We start from the raw sequence: 22,300 nt of genomic DNA, 5'->3' as shown, positions 1-22,300 counted from the left end.
CTCCCAAACCCACCTAGGTCTCCATTCACTGAGTGACTATTTTTACCCTTGACAAAATACAGCACTCTTCTGCCTTACGCTAGAATTGCGATGTACAATTAGCCCATACATACATGTACATACATACATAAACCATCCTAATGGTCTTGTTGGCTTCCTAGCATTCGCTTACTCTTCCAGAATTCCAAGGCCTTGCTCCAAATTCATTTTCTTTGGCCCGTGCAGGTGGTGGTGCCACCCACTGCTGTGGTGTCAGTTCTTGGAGTTCAGCTCCAGGAATCTTTTCTTCATTTTCATGGAACACTTGAAAACGGGGACCATTTGGGACTTGCTGCGGGGCAGAAAATTGGAGGCCAAATACCTGCCTTGCGGCTAAAAATGAACAAATATTAAATGTAGAAACTTAACAGCACCACATCAACTAATCATATAAATGTGCAAATTTTGGAAAAAGGAAAAGTATTTCTGTTCAAGGTATTTTGTTCCAATATACGCTATGATTCTGCACAGAAGCTGTGAGACCTGGTTGGGTGTGGTCCCAGGGCAATCAGAGTATTAGCATTTGTTGAACGCGCATATTCAATAAATGAGACATACGCAAGAACCACCTCAAGACCAATTTAGAAAAATAACATTAATTTATATATATATTTAATACACCAAAAACTTCAGTAACAGGTAAGTACTTTACACGTTATCACTTTTCACAGTAGAAGGATAGAAAAAGACAGCTGTCAGATTTGAAGCACGAGCCTCGAACACTGTAATGTTAAACTATGGGATAAACATTTAATGCATAGGGTCACTTTCAAACGACTAATAGGACAGATGTTCTGGACTCAGAGTAAGTAGGGGCCAAAATCCTTCGAACCACCAGTAGTTTCTGTTTACCTGCCCTGGTGATTGGGAAAGTACAAGCAGCCAAACAGGGTCTGGCGCCAATCTTTGGTGCAGGTCTTCTGTTCTCGCTCGGTCGGTCGGTCCTTGTTCGTATACCTCAGTTCCCAGTAATCAAAGTCTTAACTTGATCTGTTTTCATGGTATCAGGGGGCCACTTAAATACTCAATTTAGCAGCGTTAAGGGGAGTTTGGTGTATTAGCCAATGAGCTACTTACTCTTGGGGTCATTACACCCCCTACATGACCACTTTTTGTAGGGAGTGGGCATAACCCCCTCGCAGAGTTCCCAGTTTCACCAAAAACAAGATGGTGAAGCCCTTCTTTGACCCTACAATTCAGGCTGCCCACTTTAGGGGTGTGCTCAGCCTGTAAGTGTGACACCTCCTGACTAGCTAATGTTCCCGACTGCCCAGGTCTCAAATGGGCCCCAGGCAAGGGGGTGGCGTCTCCCAGGTTGGGGGGGGGGGGAAGCATTGGTCACATTTCAAAGGTGGCAGGGATGTTGAAGCCCTGGGGATTGATATGCTAAATCACTAGCCATCCTGCCGGAAAAGGCGTGAACACCGTCCTCTGGAGCAGGCATTGTTCCTGTTCTCAGATCGCAGGCTCCCACCTCCAGGGGGTCAGAAACTAGGCTGTGTTGGCAAGCTGGTCGATACCAGTCAGCCAGCACACTAGAGGAATGGTAGGTTTTCAGGGGACACCTCTAAGGTGCCCTCCGAGTGCAAATCTTAATAAATCCGCAACAGGCATCACTGTGGTTTTATAAAGAGGAGGTGTTTGATACCAAACACCATAACTTTCAGTGAAGCCATTAAGTAGCTGGGTAACTCATAATGCCCAGTACATACCTTAAAAAGGCTTCCCTGTTCACTTGCAATATCTAGTAATCGAACTAGACATCACAGGGGCATATCTGCTCATGCAGATATGTCCTCATATGTAATATAATACACCCTGCTTTAGGGGTGAGTTGCATATACTACATGCAGTGCACTTTGGCCTTGCCCACAGGGAGTGGGCAAGGTCAAGTTTTCAGAACGGCTTGCACCCTTTCACAGATTCCGCCATGGCAGTTTGCATGTAATTTTTAGTTGTAGGACAGAATCTTGCATGCGTTTAGCACGCATGCCTTTACAACGCCGGCAACAGACCGAACAAGTCATTACAACGCGTTCCTTTAGCACGCAAGTTGTTAAACAACATACCTTTGGGGGGCGATGGACTTTGGAATAGTATAATTTACTATTCCTACTCAAGTCTGCGCAACAGTAGGGAAGATGTTAGACTTAAAATCCAAAAACACTCCACCAATGCGCCTCCCTTAAGAAAGTCGCTGTAACGACTTGCATGCTAAACAAATGCATGATAATGACACGTTCATTCTGTGTTGTTAAGGCACAGCGTGATTCCAGCTTCGTTATAAAGGATGTTTCACGTAATTTTTGTATCGGTCCCTTGAGGTGGCATAAGACATGCTGCAGCCCTGAAGGACCCTCTCTAGTACCCATGTCCTAGGTACCATGGGTACTAATTACTAGAGGCTTACAAGGGTGCTAAAGTTCTTGTCAATTGGGTCACAATTGAACAGGTCTGTTTTAGGGGAAAGAATACTGGCACTGGAGCCTGGTTAGCAAGCTTTAGTGCACTGTCAGTTGAAAAATTATCATCTAGTAGTTCAAATGGGGGCAACAAGTGGGGGAACTCTACAAAGAAGTCCAGCTTCCTACAGCAAGCTTCCAAAAGCTATACATTGGTGGTGCTAAACATCAGTAGGAATGTTCAAGCTTTTCTTGGTCTCACTATGTTGCACTTTGGCCTATAGTTCTCTTCACATATGCGGATACTGAAGTAAGGTGGACATACAAGTTCTGTACTTACGCTTGGCAAATTCACCAACACGACTAACAGGGGCTCTTGCTTTCTTCTTGCCTCTACATTTTAATTCAGCCAGGGAGTTCCTCTGGGGTTCAGATGCACCCAAGAGACCAGATTCTTCAACCTCTGCATCTTCATCATTTATACCCTGAAGCACTTGGCGAGACAAGCGAGCTTGAAACTCTCTAGGACGAAGGGAGAAGGAAAACATTGTTACTTTCACACTGGCAAGGATACGGCATCTCATGATGAACAAAAGATTGATTATCTCCTCCTCCTGGAGTGGAAGATGTACCTATGGTGACACTGCAGTTTTTCCACTGGCTCTACTTTACGCTGAAGTCCTTCTTGAAAAATTGAATCTGCTTTTTTGTGGTTGCCCCGAGCCTCGTATACCTCTGCCCAGGTGATATACAGCACAGCATGTGAGGTCCCAATCTCTTGACTGTGTAGATAACTATAAAGGTCCAATGGTTCGGAACACGCGTTTGCCTGAAATAAACCCAGAGTAAAACAAGATCAACATGGTGTTATTACCAGTAAAGGATAGATGTGCCATTTCTAGTAGATAAATGGCAAGAAAGTTGTGGTTCTAACTTTCTGCCCTGCAGAACATTCAAATTAAATTTCAGACAATACAGATTGCCCTGAATTATTTATGGCAAGACTAACAAAACGATGAGGAAGCTATTTCACTTAAATGTAAACATCTAACATGAAGGAGGGTATTACGGCATTACTACTAAGCATTGGACCCAGTAGGGATGAAATACCCTCTTCGGTCAATCACACATTACCTTTATTGCAGTGAAGTAAAGTTGGTGTGGGGAGCCAGAAGTGTGTCAGATCATCCGTAAGTGAAAACCGCATACCTGTCATAATTGAAAGCAGGCGCTGTGACTGTATTGTAAGTATTCTTGTATAGAGCTACTGCCACCCTACGGGTATCCTGGCGCTCAGAATAGGACCATACAGCCATCAGGTGAAAGAATCGAAGAGAGAGAGAGCACAGAGGGTCAAACTATCGGAAATAGCCATGTTTTTAGGCTTTTTCTGAATTCCATTAAAGAATCAGTCTGTCTAATCCTCTGTGGTAGCTCACTCCACAGATGAGCACTGACAACACTGAAAGCCCTGCCCCCCCAACCTAGAGCGTTTGAATTTCGGAATCACCAGCAAACTGGCACCAGAGGAGCAAAGCTGCCTCCGATGGAGATACCACGCAAATCTTTCCTGTAATGGGACTGGACCCAAATTGTGTATGGCTCTGTACACCAGGAATAAAGATTTAAAGAGGACCCTTTCCTTAATTGGCAGCCAAAGGATAACGATATATTACCCGTCGGTGTAGTTTTGCAGCTTGAAGACTTTCTGGATTCACTATGCTGTGCATCATTCCACAATCTAGTGGTTGGGTCCAGAATTGTTGTATTTCTTCGCTCTCTTTTTCTTTTTTAGTGGCCCAGGCAGGTGTCGACATACCACCATTTGGTGCCTTTGAGACGTCAACGCGCTTCCTCCGGAACCTCCTACCTTTGGTCGCCATCTTCGGATTCTTCTTTTTTTCTTTTCTTTTTTCTTCTTGTCCTCTAATAGTCTTCCTCCTGTTTTAATAGTCTTCCTCTGGTCCCATCTTTCTGGCGAATGTGGGTGGGACGACTAGTGAATCCAGAAAGTCTTCAAGCTGCAAAACTACACCGACAGGTAAGAAACTATATGTTTTGCAGCGCGAATCTTTCTGGATTCACTATGCTGTGCATAGACTTTGTAGCGGTTTGTTAGGTTTGTGGTGGCTAGGTGTAAGATGAGCGTTGGTTACTGAATTTGTGTTGTAAGACCTTCTGTCCCACTTGTGCTTCCTTGTTCATCTGAATATCTACGCAATAGTGCTTAGTGAACGTGTGCACTGAGGACCATGTTGCTGTTTGCCAAATGTCTTGAATAGGCGTATTTGCTAGAAACGCAGTTGTTGCTCCTTTCTTCCTTGTTGAGTGAGCATGTGCTGCTCCTTCTAATTCTTGCCCTGACGGTTTGTGGCAGAATTATATGGTTTGTGCAATCCTTCGTGCAATGGTATTTTTGGTAACTGGTCGTCCCAGAAAACTGTGGGCAAAAGACACAAAGAACTGCTGTTCCTGCATTTTTTTGTCCTTTCTATATAGTACATTACTGCCCTCCTTGAATACAGTGCGTGCAACGCCTTTTCTGTGCTTGGTTTTTGGAAAAAAACTTGGTATTTGTATTGTCTGGTTTATGTGGAACCTTGACACCACCTTTGGCAGGAAATGTGGGTGAGTTCTCATTGTGTATTTGTAGGTAGGGCTCTTGTAGTGTTAGCACTTGTAATTTGCTTACTCTTCGTAGTGATGTGATAGCCACTAAGAAGGTGGTCTTTAGCGTGAGCATATGCAGTGTTATTTTATAAATAGGCTCAAATGGTGTCTTCATCAATTGAGTCAGCACTAAATGAAGGTTCCATGCAAGAGGTGGCATTCTGTTTGGCGGGGTGATCCTTTTTGCCCCTTCTAGAAACCTCTTTACGACTTGAGAAGTAAAGAAACTCTTCCCGGTTTCGCCTCTTGCCGCTAGGGACACTCTTAGTGATGTGTAGCTTAGTTTATTTTGTAGTAGATGTGTCAAGTACTTTTGATTCTTTTGTAATCCTTTTTAGTTTCTCCTTAATGCACCATTCGGAGAATTTTTTCCACTTTGCTATGTAGCACTTCCTTGTGGTAGGCCTCTTTGCTCCTCTTAGCACCGCCAGTGTGCTTGCTGGTAGTTTGTGGTGTGCAAACTCTAAGTCTTCAGGAGTCATGCTGCTAGGCAGAGGCTCTCTGGCTCAGGCTGTAGCACCCTTCCGTTTTGCATCGTTAACAGGTCCTTTCTTGTGAGGAACCTGTGAGCAGGCGCTTGTGCCAGCTCACTAAATCTGTGAGAAACAGGTTTGTCTGGCCCACTGAGGTGCTACCAGTATTAGCGTTATGTTGCCGATTATGCATTTGTTTAGCACCCTGTGTAGCAGTGGTATCGGTGGAAAAGCGTAGGCAACTGTCCCTGACCAGTTTATCTAGAGCGCATTCCCTAGGGACGGTTTGCACGGTCCTCTAGATGCGAAGTTTTAGCATTTTGGGGTGTTGCAAATAGGTGTATTTGCGGAGTTCCCCATTTGTCGAATATCTTCTGGATTTCTTGTTGACCGATTTCCCATTCATGGGATGCTGACGTCTGTCTGCTGAGCCGGTCTGCTTCCACATTGTCCTTTCCTGGTAGATGATTTGCTAGCAAGTCTATTTGTCTTGGAATTGCGCATCTCCATATCTTCTATGCTAGCACGGATAATGTCACCAATTGTGTTCCTCCTTGTTTGTGGATGTAGAACATGGTGGTTGTATTGTCTGTTTGGATTAGTACCCTGTGTCTGTAAAGTTGTTTCTGAGAGGCTTTTAAGGCTAGGAACACGGTCTTCAGCTTAAGGTAGTTAATGTATTTTATTGCATCCTGTTGTAACCACAATCCCCTTACCTTGAGGGTGTTTGTGTGTGCTCCTCACCCCAGCTGGGAGGCATCTGTTGTGATGGTCAATGTAGGAGTTGGTTGCGTGAATAGTTTCCCTTGTGTTATGTTCTTGTTCCACCACGCTATGTCTTGCATGACAACCACTAGATCTTCCAAACTCCCTGTTGTCTGTGACAATTGTTGTTGGATCCATTCTTGGAATGGTCTCATGTGGAGGCGGATATTTGGGACCAAATGTATGCATGACGCCATCAGTTTGCCAACTGTCCTCACTGTCAGAGCTTGCCCCTTGTGGTAAGGACGTGTCTCCTTCAAGATTGCCAAAGTTCTTTTTGTGCTCGGAAACACCTTGCTCTGTATGGTGTTGATCTTCGACCCCAAGAATATCATCACCTGTTCTGGTTCTATTGATGACTTTCCCCAATGGATTGAAAACCCTAGTTGGACTAGTGTTTGTATGACCTCCTGCATGTGCTGCTTGCATTGGTTGTACAAGCTTGCTTTTACCAGCCAGTCGTCGAGGTACGGGTATACATGTATTCCTTGCCTCCGTAAGTGTGCTGCTAATCCTGCAAGGCATTTTGTGAAAACGCTTGGTGCGGATTTTAGTTTGAATGCCAGCACTGTGAACTGGTAGTGAGTTTTGTTGATCATAAATCTTAGTAGATGTTTGTGATTGTTGTTGATGGGGATGTATAACTGGGCGTCTTTTAAGTCATTAGTTGCCATGTAATCCCCCTTCCAGTATCTGGGGTATTACTTCTTGAAGAGATATCATTTTGAATCTTTGAGTTTTTATGAACTTGTTTAAGAACCTTAGATCCAGAATTGGTCGTAAGGTTTCGTCCACCTTTCGTATGAGGAAGTAGGTGGAGTAGACACCCTAGTTCTGTTCCTTGTATGGTACGATTTCTATGGCCCTTTTCTTTAGAAGCTACTGTTCTTCTTGTAGCAAATGAGAACGCTCCTTTCCTGAGTGTACTCTGCTGTTCAGTCTCTTGTTTGGAAGTGGTTTTTCTAGCTCTATACAGTATCCCCCTTCCAGTATCTGGGGTATTACTTCTTGAAGAGATATCATTTTGAATCTTTGAGTTTTTATGAACTTGTTTAAGAACCTTAGATCCAGAATTGGTCGTAAGGTTTCGTCCACCTTTCGTATGAGGAAGTAGGTGGAGTAGACACCCTAGTTCTGTTCCTTGTATGGTACGATTTCTATGGCCCTTTTCTTTAGAAGCTACTGTTCTTCTTGTAGCAAATGAGAACGCTCCTTTCCTGAGTGTACTCTGCTGTTCAGTCTCTTGTTTGGAAGTGGTTTTTCTAGCTCTATACAGTAACCGTAGTGCATGAGGTTTAGTATCCATTTGTCTGATGTGATCTTCCTCCACTCCTGAAAGAAGTGTTTTATCCTGCCTCCTACTGCTGTTAAGTGCTGGAGGAACTGTTGTTGGTCTTCAATTAGTTCTTGTTTTCGTCTTATCCTTTGCTGCACCACTAGAGATGTTGACTGGGTGTGCATTGGTTTTACAGCGGAGTCACTTAGATGTGGCTTGTTGACTCCTCTATGTCAGTTTTCTCCTCCTCGTGCGCACCCTCAAAAGGATTGTCCTAGGGGCCTGTACTGCCAGGTTCGCTGCGGTTGTCCCTGGTTACCTCCTTGATAACCCAGTTGGAAGGTTTGGTGGGGTGCCACTAGTTAGTGGCTTCCCCTACCCGCGGGTCTTCTTGAAGGGGTTCCTCTTCTCATTCCTCTGAACTGTAGTGCCCCAATGGACCTAGCTGTCTCATTATCCTCCTTGAGCCAATTGAGTTTCTCGTCAACTGGAGCACCAAAAAGCTGTTCCCCGTTGAAGGGTGTGTGGAGGATGTTGTTTTGCACATCTGTTTCGAAGCCTGAAATTCGTAGACAGGCATGCCTTCTTTGTTACCCCGAGCATCATCTGCCTGCTGGATGTCTCTGCTGCATCCAGCGTCAGACATGTAATAGCCATTTCTTTCCTGCCTCTACCAGGTGGCTAGCCCTTCTCTGGTATTGCTCTGGCAGATGTTTTAGGAGTTCGCCCACTTCCTCCCAGTGCTGGTATGCGTGCCTGTTGAGCGCATTAGAATTGGCGAGGCGCCATTGGATCACCGCACTCCTTTTCATTTTCCTCCCGATTAGGTCCATTATCCTGCTCTCCATGTCTGGAGGTGGTCCTGTATTTGTAGGTATATTAGCCCTTTTCCTAGCCGTGGATGTTATGATTGAATCTGCTGGTCCTGATCCCCCAATATACATGGGGTCCTTCGATGAGTGTTAGTAACTCCAAGGACTGAGAAGAAATACTGCTTTACACATAGCAGGTTCCTTGAAGGTCTCCTTCCCCTGGTCCATCACACTTGGGAGCATGGGTAGGAACTGGCTTCTTGTCTGGGATGGTAACAATGCCTCCAATAGGAAGGAAGATTGAGGTTTCTCCTCCTCTAGCTGCACTCCATACGTGTCTGCAGCACTCTTAATGACCTGGTTATAGATTCCTATGTCTTCCGGCGGCGAAGGCCTCGAAGGATAGGATTCTACTCCCTCTTCCGGGGATTCAGCATTGAGATCCTGCCACTGCAAGTCTTGCGCCTCCGAGGATGTCGAGCCTTTGTAAGTTTGTTTGTCTTCCTCACCTTCGGCGTCGCCGTAATACAGGTCTTCCTCGTCTGGTTCTGGTGTTGTCGGTGGTTGAAGGTCCTCGATGCACCTTTGGGCTTCAGTCATAGGCTTCGGTAGAATAGCGAACTGCCTCATCTTCTCATCGAATTCCCTCTTGAGTTTCAAGATGCTCACCATTTCGGCCGTGAGTTTTTCTTCTTCTTCTCCATCTCGGATGCGTGTTCGGCGTCGAGAGTTTCAGCCTTTCTTTTCACGGTTGTGGACGTTGAAGTAGTAGCCGCTTTCAACGTCTAAGAGTCACTTTCGGGACCGCTCTTTGACGCTTTAGCCTTATCTTGGCTTTTTGCCATCTGGGAGTCCTTGTCAAAGGAACCAACTGGTTGTTTGTCCTTGGATGCGATTGCGGATGTTGAGTGTTTCAACGGCAATGTTCCTTTAGAGGAATTGGACTCACTTTCGAGTATTAGTTGAGTGCCTGGGGTTCGATGACTCATTCGGCGTTTTCTTTTTTACCTCGACGACTGTGGTGTCCTCCAATCCTTCTGCGTTGTCGTCCTCTTCTCCACTGGAGAGGCCCAATCTATGAGCGATGGAGGTGTCCCCTGCATGCTGTAGTTTGCCCTTCTTTTTCTCTCTTTAACTCTGAGGGTCTTTGGCGTGAATGCTGCGCAGGCGTTGCAGTCCTCACTTCGATGGTCGAGCGGCAGGCAGAGATTGCAAACTGGGTGTTGGTCCTTCTGCCCGTAGCTGTGGTGGCATTTGGTGCAGAAATTAAAAAGGTGGTTTTTCCATCACCACGCCCAGAGAGCCCCCTGTGTGCGCATTCTCCATAGAAACCTTGAAGTTCTCAATGTTTTCCTCCTCTTTTGTCGTTCGCTTTACCAGACTTGTAGTCCGGTATGTTGTAAGGTGATTTTTCGTTTTCCTGCTGTTTTTCCGTGGATTTTTCTCTCCAAAGTTGTGGAGCTCCTTCACTGGTGATCCAGACCCAACGGCGTAAAAAAAGAATCTGAAGATGGCAACCAAAGGTGGGAGTTTCCAGTGGAAGCGCGTCAATGTCACAAAAAGGCACCAAATGGTGGTATGTCGACTCCCACCTGGGCCACGAAAAAAAAGAATACAACAATGCCGGACCAAACCACTAGATGGCGGAATAATGCACAGCAGAGTGAATCCAGAAAGATTCATGCTGCAAAGCGGCGCTGATGATTTTGACAGTGTGGGAGGTCAATGTTGCTCGATGACATTGCCCGGTTCATTTTCAGGAGAAGGTGTTGTATGCTTTCTGGATCTCCCAGGGATAGGTCACCAGGTGGGCGGGGAACAAAAGAGATGAAGTTGGACTACAGAACTATTACCTCATACTGCTATTCTTTGGATTTCAAATAATCCCCCAATGCAAGGGATTCTTTATTTAATTGTGAGACGTTAACATGGATGCGAAAAAGGCTTCTAGAGTTTAATGCAGACAACTGGGTGGCCAGCCTATGGAGGGCAGGAAGGGTGGGAGACAATGTACGGCAAGATTAGGAGGGAAGAATGAACAGAGGGGGAATTGGAGAGGTCAACAGCCCTTGGAGGGCAGAAGGGTGGGAGACCATGTACGGCAAGGTTAGGAGGGAAGAATGAACAGAGGGGGGCATTGGAGAGGTCAGTGCTGGACTGCTGCAGGGCCTTGCCTTTCTGGTACCAAGTTATCGGATTCTCTATCCTCAAAGGTCTATGCAGCAAGGCAAAAGTTACAGAATACAGGCCATGGAAAGGACCCAGCCGACATGAAAATGCAAGTGGAGATGAGATGCTGAAGTTCTATCAGGAGAGTGGAGTTCTGTAGGATTTAGATGGGGAGGGAGGCTTGGAATTTTACCAACACCCCACGATATGTATACACTATATGTAGGCATTGGTGGAATTCTAGTGGCAGGGTGTGGGTATGAAACCTGACCCTGCCACCAGGGTAAAAATAGATGCTGGCCATCAAGGACCATTACAAATTCTTGCAGAGGGGTTTCTGTGCCGTGGAGATTAGCAGTGCCTGTACTTCTATTGTGCAATAAATTGCTGCAATCAAGATTTTCATTCAGTTGCATGGTATTCTTTAAACCTGGGTATGAAATGTAATTTTGAAATGGACCTTGTTTGAGAAATCAGTGGAACTGCCTTTTGTTTTTAGACCAGAGTTATTAAGAATTGTCCTCCTAAAGATTGAGCAGTGAAGAGTAGAAGCTTTTGTAACAGTCTTGTGCTGTTCTCAAAGCAACTTTAAGTAAAAGGACAACAGTCATGAAGGTAAGCATTGCTCTGATGAAGGCAAATCTATTTACTGCCTTTTGCTGTGCTGGGAGGTGCGAAGAGGAGGTGGGTTTAGGGTCTGATCTGACACTTTCGGGAAGCAAATACATCTAGCAGTTAAAGGGGTTTAGCAGATTGTGGAATCGCTCAGTAGAGCATAAAGGCAGACTTTGATGGGAGTCAATTAATACTCAACCATTATCCATTTCATCAAGAGGATGAAGTTAACTCCTTTAATGTCAATGACAGAGACAATGTACTGCCAAGGACCTAAACTCAAAGCATTTTCGCAGGCTCGGGGGGAGGACTAGTGTTTGAAACAGAGGTTCACAGTGATATCCCACACCCCCTGGCCAGCAGAGGACTCACTTCCGAGTCATAGCACTGCCCCCAAGGATAATGTCTGCAATCCACCACTAGCACAGGTCCTGTCTTTTATCCCAGTTCAAGTCAAAGGCTGGGGATAGTGACACTTGGTGTGGTATCTCTAAGGGCTGTCAGCCAGGAGAGGTGAAAGGGCCCAGCCCATAAAGGACCTAGCCCATTAATGATCTATCCTCCTAGCCTCAAAGCATAGTAAGGGGGTGGGAGTGGGAAAGTGTATGGACAGGGAGCAAAGGCAATGGCAGCTGCAGAGGAAATGGAAAGGTGTGGCCAGGGAGCGAAGGGAATGCCAGCGGCAGAGGAAATGGAAAAGTGTGGACAGGGAGCAAAGGCACTGCCAGCGGCAGAGGAAATGGAAATGTGGACAGACAGCAAAGGCAATCTCAGCTGCAGAGAAAATGGAAATGTGTCGACAGCAAGCAAAGGGAATGCCAGCTGCAGAGGAAATGGGAAAGTGTGGACAGGGGGCGAAGGGAATGTCAGCTGCAGAGGAAATGGAACAGTGTGGACAGGGAGCGAAGGCAATGCCAGCGGCAGAGGAAATGGAAATGTGTGGCCAGGGAGCAAAGGCAATGCCAGCTGCAGAGGAAATGGAAAAGTGTGGCCAGGGAGCAAAGGCAATGCCAGCAGCAGAGGAAATGGAAATGTGTGGCCAGGGAGCAAAGGCAATGCCAGCTGCAGAGGAAATGGAAAAGTGTAGACAGGAAGCGAAGGGAATCCCAGCTGCAGAGGAAATAAAAGTGTGTGGACAGACAGCAAAGGGAATGCCAGCTGCAGAGGAAATGGAAAAGTGTGGACAGGGAGCGAAGGGAATGGCAGATGCAGAGGAAATGGAAAAGTGTGGACAGGGAGCGAAGGGAATGGCAGCTGCAGAGGAAATGGAACAGTGTGGACAGGGAGCGAAGGCAATGCCAGCGGCAGAGGAAATGGAAATGTGGACAGACAGCAAAGGCAATCTCAGCTGCAGAGGAAATGGAAATGTGTCGACAGGAAGCAAAGGGAATGCCAGCTGCAGAGGAAATGGAAATGTGTCGACAGGAAGCAAAGGGAATGCCAGCTGCAGAGGAAATGGAAAAGTGCGGACAGGGAGCAAAGGGAATGCCAGCTGCAGAGGAAATGGAAAAGTGCGGACAGGGAGCGAAGGGAATGCCAGCTGCAGAGGAAATGGAAAAGTGCGGACAGGGAGCGAAGGGAATGCCAGCTGCAGAGGAAATGGAAAAGTGTGGACAGGGAGCGAAGGGAATGCCAGCTGCAGAGGAAATGGAAAAGTGTGGACAGGGAGCGAAGGGAATGCCAGCTGCAGAGGAAATGGAAAAGTGTGGACAGGGAGCGAAGGGAATGCCAGCTGCAGAGGAAGGTGCTAGAGGGTCTAAGAGCACGAGGCTGTTCAGTAAGTAATATCTGAACTTCTGCTGAGGAGACCAAGGGAATGCAGACAGGTTTCCACATCCTAATGATTATGCATTTACCCGTGTAGTTTTAGGTTTCTGAAAATACAGAGCATACCTTTATTTTGGAAGGCAGTCTATGTACGACTGGGTGCAGTGAACAAAGTGCGGTCAAAATAAAAATCGCGTATACTGCTCGTCATTTCGTGAAGGCAATATTGCAAATTCAGTCTGCTGCTCTTTCACCTACAACAATATCGGTACTGAAATAAAGATAAAAAATTTACAGATTTGCACAAACCTATCCACAACAAAATACTCACAAACTTGAGCCAAAAGTGAAGATAACGCAAGTCCTGGAAATACTTCTTCTCCTCGTGAAACACTTTCACGGCTCTCTCCACCAAAGCCGGGAGGATGCTCTCTTTGCCACCATGCGGGAAGGCCTGCTCGGCCCACTTGACGTATCTGCCGAGTCGGAAACAAAGGAGGGATGCAAAAGGCTGAAGCAATACAATCCATTTAAAAGAAGGCAGTGCCACACTGAAGCAAAGCTAGACGGCCACTGGGGGCCAGCGCTAAATTCGGAGAGTTTAGAACCCACCACCGACATATGGATTACAACACTTCAGAGCCTTCACAATTACAACGCATATCGGCACAGAAGACCAACATGGAAGGCAGACTGGCAAAAGAAGGCCGCTTCACGCTGTGCACAGCCCAGTTTGGAAACGCGTTGGCTTTTTCGAGGCTGACAAGTTGCACCTCCTTTCCATATACAAGGAAATCTGGGTTTGGGCTGCAGTGAGAAGAAAATCTCCATTTGTGCAGCAGTGGGAAGGAAATCTCGAGTTGAGCTGCAGTGGGAAGGAAATCTCGATTTGGGCAAAAGTGAGAAGGAAATCCTGATTTGGGCAGTAGTGGGAGTTACCAGCCAAACCGGAGGGATTTGACTGGCATCGACACATTTCACCATTTAAAAACCACTACAAAAGCACACAGAGATTAGCTGAAACAGCAAGGTCACCATTTCTGTGCAACAAATCCACAAGGCTTGGCAATACCACACCTGAAATTTACTGCACTTCGCATCACTTAGAAATTCCAGGTACGGTCATTTTACATAGCAAGTCATTAGACGCTGTAATGAGGCCCTAATGTGGAGGCAAGTGATGTCAGGGCTAGCCTATCTTAAGCTCGGTTTATCACTACAGGTAACACTATTATTGTACCACAGAAGCTTACAATTGATTGGAATGAAACACAAACATAAGTCAGCAATTCACTGAAAGGGCACATTGAATGCTCACAGAAACTGGAAAGAAGAAAACTTTTTTCCAGGTAAAAATGCACTACGAGCGGCTTATAAAAGGCACTGTGGAAACGGACTATAAAGATTATCAAAATAATCACAGGAGGAAAAAAAACAAGAAATTATTCAAAAACATTTCAAAGGGCTGTCTGTACATGCCCCCAACTCCAATAGGAACATCAGCATTACCGTGGAGTGGACTATAAGGATGGAACATTTCACTAGCCATGGAACTGGAGACAGCACCAATTACCCACAATTCTCCTCTTCACAGTCCTCATGTATGATGTTTAGGGCTCGACAAATCTGAAAAATTGTACTCATCCTGTAGGTCTAGTAACTTGGAAAATCCCCTCGACCCAACTGCAACCTACTTGACCTTTGTCTCTGAAATGGGAGCAAAAGTGACAAGTTAACAAGATTTAAAGGCATCTTTATTGCTTAGTCCCTTTGTGAGCAATAAAAATGCCTTTAAATCTTGTTATCTTGTCACTTTCGGTCCGTTTTCAAAGACAGAGGACAAAAGTTAGTTTTTTTCCTACTCGCCAGAAAGGGCGAGTAGGACCTAAAAATAGCTCGACCTCATCCATTCTCCCTCGCAAATGCGAGCGGGCGAGTGGATTTGTCGAGCCCAATAGCCCACTCCAGAGACAGGCGCCTTATAACTCTACAAACACCTTTCTTGGGTTTTATTTTCCCCATTGACCCTACAATAGATCAGCTTCCACTTAATATTTTGAAAATAACAGGCAGAAACACAACAGAGCAATGAGAGAAAGTCCAGGCATAGCCGAACAGGACCAAACCCCTAATTCGCTGGGGCTAGAAGATTAATTTTCATCAAAAGGTTACAATATAACATTCCGTTATTTAGTTAAAAATATATATATTTTTTTAGCAACTTTATATTAGTTAAAACTAATATAAAGTTGCTAAAAAAATATATATATTTTTCTCGACCTTGCAATATATGTTTAGACAGTAAATATATATCAGTGATTTACAAATATTCATATGTGCACTCTATATGTCTTTTACTCCTTTCTGTATAGGTTTATGTTGTACACCAGTCTATATGTAAAATACGAATGACGGTCACCTGACGAAGGCCTCCGGCCGAAACGCGTTGTGTTCCATTCTACCACATTTGCCTTCTTCATATATCTTTCCCATCGACTGAATATATCGTATAGCACTTTTTTTGTATCTATGTTGAAACTGTTCTGTTCTTTGTCAATATAAGTATTGTATGTCACTAAATGTTATTTATATGAATCACATATGTCTTTTATGAACTAAGTAACAAAAAATATAGACTTTTTTCAAATATCAAAAAAAATACAAAAAGTAAATAAATAGAATGAAAAATAAAATAATCAAATAATTTTGATATATTACTGTCTCAGTGAGTTATTATTGTCTATCAGACAGTATTTGAAATGAGGTCGAAATAAGGGCGATAAAACTATCACTGGTTTGCTACATATTACCTTTCTCAAATTGTGTTTATGTATTCCCTACGATTAGCAAACTAACTAGTATGTAGGGGTCCCCATTTTTTCCAACCATGGAACATTTCACAAGCCATGGAACTGGAGACAGCACCAATTACCCACAATTCTCCTCTTCACAGTCCTCATATATGATGTTAGCCAACTCCAGAGACAGGCGCCTTATAACTCTACAAACACCTTTCTTGGGTTTCATTTTCCCCATTGACCCTACAATAGATCAGCTTCCACTTAATATTTTGAAAATAACAGGCAGAAACACAACAGAGCAATGAGAGAAAGTCCAGGCATTGCCGAACAGGACCAAACCCCTAATTCGCTGGGGCTAGAAGATTAATTTTCATCAAAAGGTTACAATATAACATTCCGTTATTTAGTTAAAAATATATATATTTTTTTAGCAACTTTATATTAGTTAAAACTAATATAAAGTTGCTAAAAAAAATATATATTTTTCTCGACCTTGCAATATATGTTTAGACAGTAAATATATATCAGTGATTTACAAATATTCATATGTGCACTCTATATGTCTTTTACTCCTTTCTGTATAGGTTTATGTTGTACACCAGTCTATATGTAAAATACGAATGACGGTCACCTGACGAAGGCCTCCGGCCGAAACGCGTTGTGTTCCATTCTACCACATTTGCCTTCTTCATATATCTTTCCCATCGACTGAATATATCGTATAGCACTTTTTTTGTATCTATGTTGAAACTGTTCTGTTCTTTGTCAATATAAGTATTGTATGTCACTAAATGTTATTTATATGAATCACATATGTCTTTTATGAACTAAGTAACAAAAAATATAGTTTTTCAAATATCAAAAAAAATACAAAAAGTAAATAAATAGAATGAAAAATAAAATAATCAAATAATTTTGATATATTACTGTCTCAGTGAGTTATTATTGTCTATCAGACAGTATTTGAAATGAGGTCGAAATAAGGGCGATAAAACTATCACTGGTTTGCTACATATTACCTTTCTCAAATTGTGTTTATGTATTCCCTACGATTAGCAAACTAACTAGTATGTAGGGGTCCCCATTTTTTCCAACCATGGAACATTTCACAAGCCATGGAACTGGAGACAGCACCAATTACCCACAATTCTCCTCTTCACAGTCCTCATATATGATGTTAGCCAACTCCAGAGACAGGCGCCTTATAACTCTACAAACACCTTTCTTGGGTTTCATTTTCCCCATTGACCCTACAATAGATCAGCTTCCACTTAATATTTTGAAAATAAAAGGCAGAAACACAACAGAGCAATGAGAGAAAGTCCAGGCATAGCCGAACAGGACCAAACACCTAATTCGCTGGGGTTAGAAGATTAACTTTCAGCAAAAGGTTACAATATAACATTCCGTCTGAGAGAAAAAACTAGAGAGCATTAGAGTATCTCGACAGACACTAAAAATAAAATACTGACCTATCCCAGACATCCAGAGGATCATCTCCAGTGTAAGAGCGGATTTCCTGTTCAAATGCCCTGTGAGATGGAAGATAGATGAATACTCATCACTAGAAGGATATAAATTCAACAAAAAATATTTAAAGTGGGTGTGCCATCTTTATTTTGATAACAGGCTGGTGCAGAAAAAGGAGTGGCGTGCAAGAGGAAGGGAATACAATACACCAGGCTGGTAAAAGCAGAAGGTACGGGCAGGTAGTGTAGGGGTGGAGGAGGGTGGACAAGGGACCCCAGTCCACAAGACGCGCATATGGAAAACAGACGGTAAGAGGCATGTGGGGCAGAGCCAGACACTAGAGGGCGAAGAAGGCATAAAAATGTGAGAGTAAAAGCTAGTGGTGTAGAGCGTAGAGTACGTGGTGCACAGTAGAGTGCAGTGGCGTAGAGCACAGTGGCACAAACGTGCAGTGGTGCAGAGTAGATTGTTATAGTAGAGTGGCGTAGAGTGGAGTGGTGCAGGGTAGAGTGCCATCGTATAGAGTGTAACAGCATACAGTAAAGTGGTGACGAGGGGAGTGGCATAGAGTGCAGTGGTGCAGAGTAGAGTGCAGTGGCGTAGAGCACAGTGGCACAAACGTGCAGTGGTGCAGAGTAGATTGTTATAGTAGAGTGGCGTAGAGTGGAGTGGTGCAGGGTAGAGTGCCATCGTATAGAGTGTAACAGCACACAGTAAAGTGGTGACGAGGGGAGTGGCATAGAGTGCAGTGGTGCAGAATAGATTAGAGTAACGTACAATGGACTGAAGTAGGGTGCAGGGGTGTAGATTTGAGTGTTACAGAGTAGTTTATTGGCGTAGAGTGCAGTGTTGCAGAGCATCATAGAGTGGAGTTGTGTACAGTAGATTGGAGTGGCCTAGACTGGAGTGGTGTGGTGTAGAGTGCAGTGGTGTAGAGTGCAGTGACCTAGACTGGAGTGGTGTAGAGTGCAGTGCTGTAGAGTGCAGTGCTGTAGAGTGCAGTGCTGTAGAGTGCAGTGGCATGGAGTAGAAAGGTGCAGAGTAGAGAGGTGCAGAGTAGAGAGGTGTAGAGTGAAGAAGAGTAGAATGAAGTGATGCAGAGTGGAGTAGAATGCATTGGCACAGAGTGCAGTGGCAATGGAGTGGTGCAGAGAAGAGTGCAGTGGCATAGAGTGGAACGGCAGGGGGCAGTGATGCAGAGTGGAGGGGCAGCGTGCTATAGCATAAATGTAGTGCAGAGTAAAGTGGCATAGAGAAGAATATGCATGGCGTGGCACCACACTGCCATTGCAGGCAACACATTTTCAATTGAAATGACCAATCCAGAAGGTATAGTTAGGCAGGATATTCCATGGCTAAATTAGGCATTGGACGAAAGGGTAGCTGCAGAACGTGAGGCCACGGCTCTTCGCAAACGTTCAATGGGTCATTTCATTATGGTGAAAACTGTTCCTGGAAAGCAGCCCTATTTGCTCCTGGAGATGTCCAACTATCACCGCAGGTTGTTAACATCTTTTAGGTTATACATGTTTTTAGCCTGAGGAGAAGCTTCCGGCCGGGACCGGTCGGGTCCTTTTGAACAGACGCGCATCGCCGCCGGCGCCGGGCTGGGACCAGGCTCCCTGAGGCCCGGATCCCACGCGCAGGACGGCACAGACGGGAGTGGAGGCCTGATCATGGCGGGCCAAAGAGGAGGGAAACGCAATGATCGCACCGACCGCACACTCCCGGAGATGCTCAACAGACAGCAGACCAAGGGGGACAGAGCTTCTTCCTCGCCCGGAGCAGCTGGGAGCTCGCAGTCTGGTGCAGCGGCAGAACCCCCGGTGACTAGATCCTTTTTGGAATCTCTCTTTGGAACGCTTAGGGAAGACTTCCAAGCCCTCAAACAAGAGGTAGCGGGTGAGGTGCGTGAGGTCCGAAGGGAGGTGGAGGGCCTAGGCGAGAGAGTGGAAACAGTGGAGACCTCCACGCACAGGCAAGCCGAAGAGATCACTCTTCTCCAGCAGGAAGTTCTGACCCTTCGAGAACAACACCTTGACCTGCAATTGCACAACGAAGACCTGGAAAACAGGTCACGAAGAAATAACATTCGTGTCCGGGGTGTGCCACCCTCGGAAGAGAACCCAGACGTTGTTCGATACCTGCAAGAACTCTTTCGCATGGTCTTGGGAGAGGGGGACGACTTCCCCATTAGGATTGACAGAGCGCACAGGGTGGGTCCCACCAGACGAGCTAATGGCCCCCCTCCAGATATTCTAGCGTTCCTCCCAGATTTCCCGCTGAAAGAGAAGATCATGGCGGAGGCTCGAAAGGCACGCTCTCTCACTTTCCGGGACCACCCTGTCGCCTTATACCAAGACCTGTCCACGATCACGCTGCAGAAGCGCAAGTCATTCAAGATCGTGACGGACTTTCTTAAACAGCGTGAGACTTCCTACTCATGGGGGCACCCCTTTCGTATTATCTTTAAGTGGCAGGGAGAGACGCACCATGTACGAAACCTCCAGGACGCCTGCGAAATCTTGAGCATCACCACGGAGGAGGAGGTCTCCCAGACGCCTGGACGGAGGCGCTCAGCTGACGATGGCTGGCATCGTGCCACGAACAGGAGAAGGAGGACAGCGGCACCAGCACGGAGGCCAGGGTCTCCTGCGATCAGGGCGGAACAAGAAGCTGCGGTCCGGACTGCGTCTACGGTGCTAGAAGGTCCACCGGAGGTGGCACTGACCGCTTAACTACGTTCCGGGGGGAACTCACAGTAGCAGTATTTCTACAGCGGGCTTTGATTGAAGGGGGGGGAGTGAAGGTTTGACTACGTGTGGCTGGACGTCCACTAAGGTAACATTCCACGGACTGGTCCGTTTGGGCTTGTCCGGGACTATTTCAAGTGGTTTTGGGTGCACTGGTGCGGGAGGGCAGCATGACCCGGGGGATGCTGAGGGTGGTGAGAAGGGATCTGGGGGAGTTCAGGTGGGAGTTGGGAGTACAGGGAGGGGAGGTTTGTTTAAAGTTGGGGATGGGGGCGGTTGGGGAGGGGGAGTTAGAAGTTACCTTGTCCAGTGCTTTTACGGTGTCTGTGTATGCCAGTGTAGATATTCGTATGTGCTTAGAGGTCGTCCTGTTCTCGCACACTCTGGTTCGCACACATAAGCAGATTCATCCACTCCTTCCATGGCAGAACTAAAGATACTGACCCTGAATGTCAAGGGCTTAAACAACCCCACGAAAAGAAGGGCCATCCTATCTTTGTTAGAAAACTCTCGGGCGGACATCTGTCTGCTCCAGGGGACCCACTTGTTAGCCAATGATTGCCACAGAATGAGGTCCCTCCATTTCCCTACACAGTTCTTTTCCTCCAATGCGACTAAGACTGCGGGAGTGGCTATTCTTCTGTCTAAATCGTTTAAAGGTGAGGTGCTGCACAAATTTGTAGAACAAAAGGGTCGACTTCTTGCCTACAGACTTAAAGTGGGTGCTCTCACGTTCACTGTAGGCTCCGTTTATGCCCCGAATGACCAGCAAGATAGATTTCTACGCGGGGCTCTAGAGGAGGTCACGGCTTCACCGGACGCGCACATTATGCTAGGGGGGGACATTAATTTGGTTTTTGACTCCGCAAAAGATAGATCGGCGCAGCGATCCCCACAAGCTGGGGAACTCTCGCAGGCGCTCAAGGCCCAGTTAGTTGAATCCGATCTGCATGACCTCTGGCGCGAACTCCACCCTACTGACACTGATTTCTCCTACTACTCGCATGCACACAAAACTTATGCCAGACTTGATTATCTACTGGTCTCTGGCCCTGTTCGTGACCTGGCCACGGCCTCAGAAATGGGTGTCATATCACTGTCGGATCATGCACCAGTCTCGGGGACCCTACATCTCCACCCGTGCTCAGCCCGGAGGGGGGTTTGGAGGCTTCGGGACACCCTCCTACATAGGAGAGATGTGGTGCAAAGCATTATGGACTCGATCAAGGACTATCAGCTGCACAACTCCAACGCTGATACGTCCCTGTCGACTCAGTGGGGGGCTCTCAAGGCAGTACTGCGGGGAGAATTTATTGCGATCTCAGCGGCAGATAACCGTGAGAGGAAACGGAAACGGGACGAACTCACCCAGAAAATCAAGGAATTAGAAACCGTGCACCGCCGCACTGGGGCTCCCAGAGTCTGGAAACAGCTGAAGGCAACGAGGAAACTCTTGTCCTCATTGGATCTTGATAGGGCGGAATATGCAGCATTGCGCCTCAAACACGCATATTATACTGGGGGGGACCGATGCGGCCGCCTGCTGGCAGCCAAATTGAGAGTGGCCCATCAGAGCCGCCAAGTGAAGGAGCTGGCGGGGATGGCGGGACAGGGGATCACGGGGGACGCCGAAATTGCCGAGACCTTTCGCCGCTTCTATGCTGAGCTGTATAGAGCGGACGCCACCAATACGGAGGACGCGGAGGATTACCTGGATTCGGTGACCCTACCGTCCCTGACCCAAGAGCAGGCAGCTTATCTGGAGAGAGAGATTAGGGTCGAGGAGGTGATTGCGGCGATCTCTAGGCTCAAACTAGGGAAGGCCCCTGGCCCAGATGGCTATACAGCCCTCTTTTATAGAACGTTCTGCGGGACGCTCAGCCCTATCTTAACTACACTATTCAACTCCTTCTCTGGCCCTGGGACTATCACTCCAGATCTGCTACGAGCGACAGTGTCTGTCATTCCCAAGCCAGGGAAGGACAGGAAGCAGTGCGGCTCGTACAGACCAATCTCTTTGCTAAATTTAGACCTGAAACTATACACCGGAATTCTTGCGGCGAGACTGGCGCAGCACCTCCCTGGCCTCATTGAACCGGATCAAGCCGGTTTCGTGCCTGGACGGCAGACTGTAGACAACACTAAACGTGTTGTTCACGTCTTGGAAAAGGCCTCACGTGTTCCAGGGGAACGTATGCTCCTCTCGGTCGATGCGGAAAAGGCATTCGACCGGGTGCACTGGCCCTACCTCGAACAAGTCATGGCGAAGCTGGGGATGGGAGAAAAAT

General features: G+C 46.3%; 1 protein-coding gene across 1 annotated transcript in view; it reads right to left on the bottom strand.

Annotated features, from left to right (window-relative positions):
- BUB1B (BUB1 mitotic checkpoint serine/threonine kinase B) overlaps positions 1-22,300 on the bottom strand; it is a 440,231-nt gene that overhangs the window by 351,908 nt on the left and 66,023 nt on the right. The window contains exons 3-7 of the mRNA XM_086937370.1: positions 17,262-17,321; positions 13,320-13,464; positions 3,074-3,270; positions 2,782-2,963; positions 173-372 (exon numbers count right to left, since the gene is read on the bottom strand). Coding sequence (XP_086793496.1) covers positions 173-372; positions 2,782-2,963; positions 3,074-3,270; positions 13,320-13,464; positions 17,262-17,321 — 784 coding nt within the window. The remainder of the gene's footprint in view (positions 1-172; positions 373-2,781; positions 2,964-3,073; positions 3,271-13,319; positions 13,465-17,261; positions 17,322-22,300) is intronic.

The sequence above is a fragment of the Lissotriton vulgaris genome, chromosome 9 (genome assembly GCF_964263255.1).
Source record: "Lissotriton vulgaris chromosome 9, aLisVul1.2, whole genome shotgun sequence".
Taxonomy (NCBI): Eukaryota; Metazoa; Chordata; class Amphibia; order Caudata; family Salamandridae; genus Lissotriton; species Lissotriton vulgaris.
This window is presented reverse-complemented; position numbering and strand designations above follow the sequence as displayed.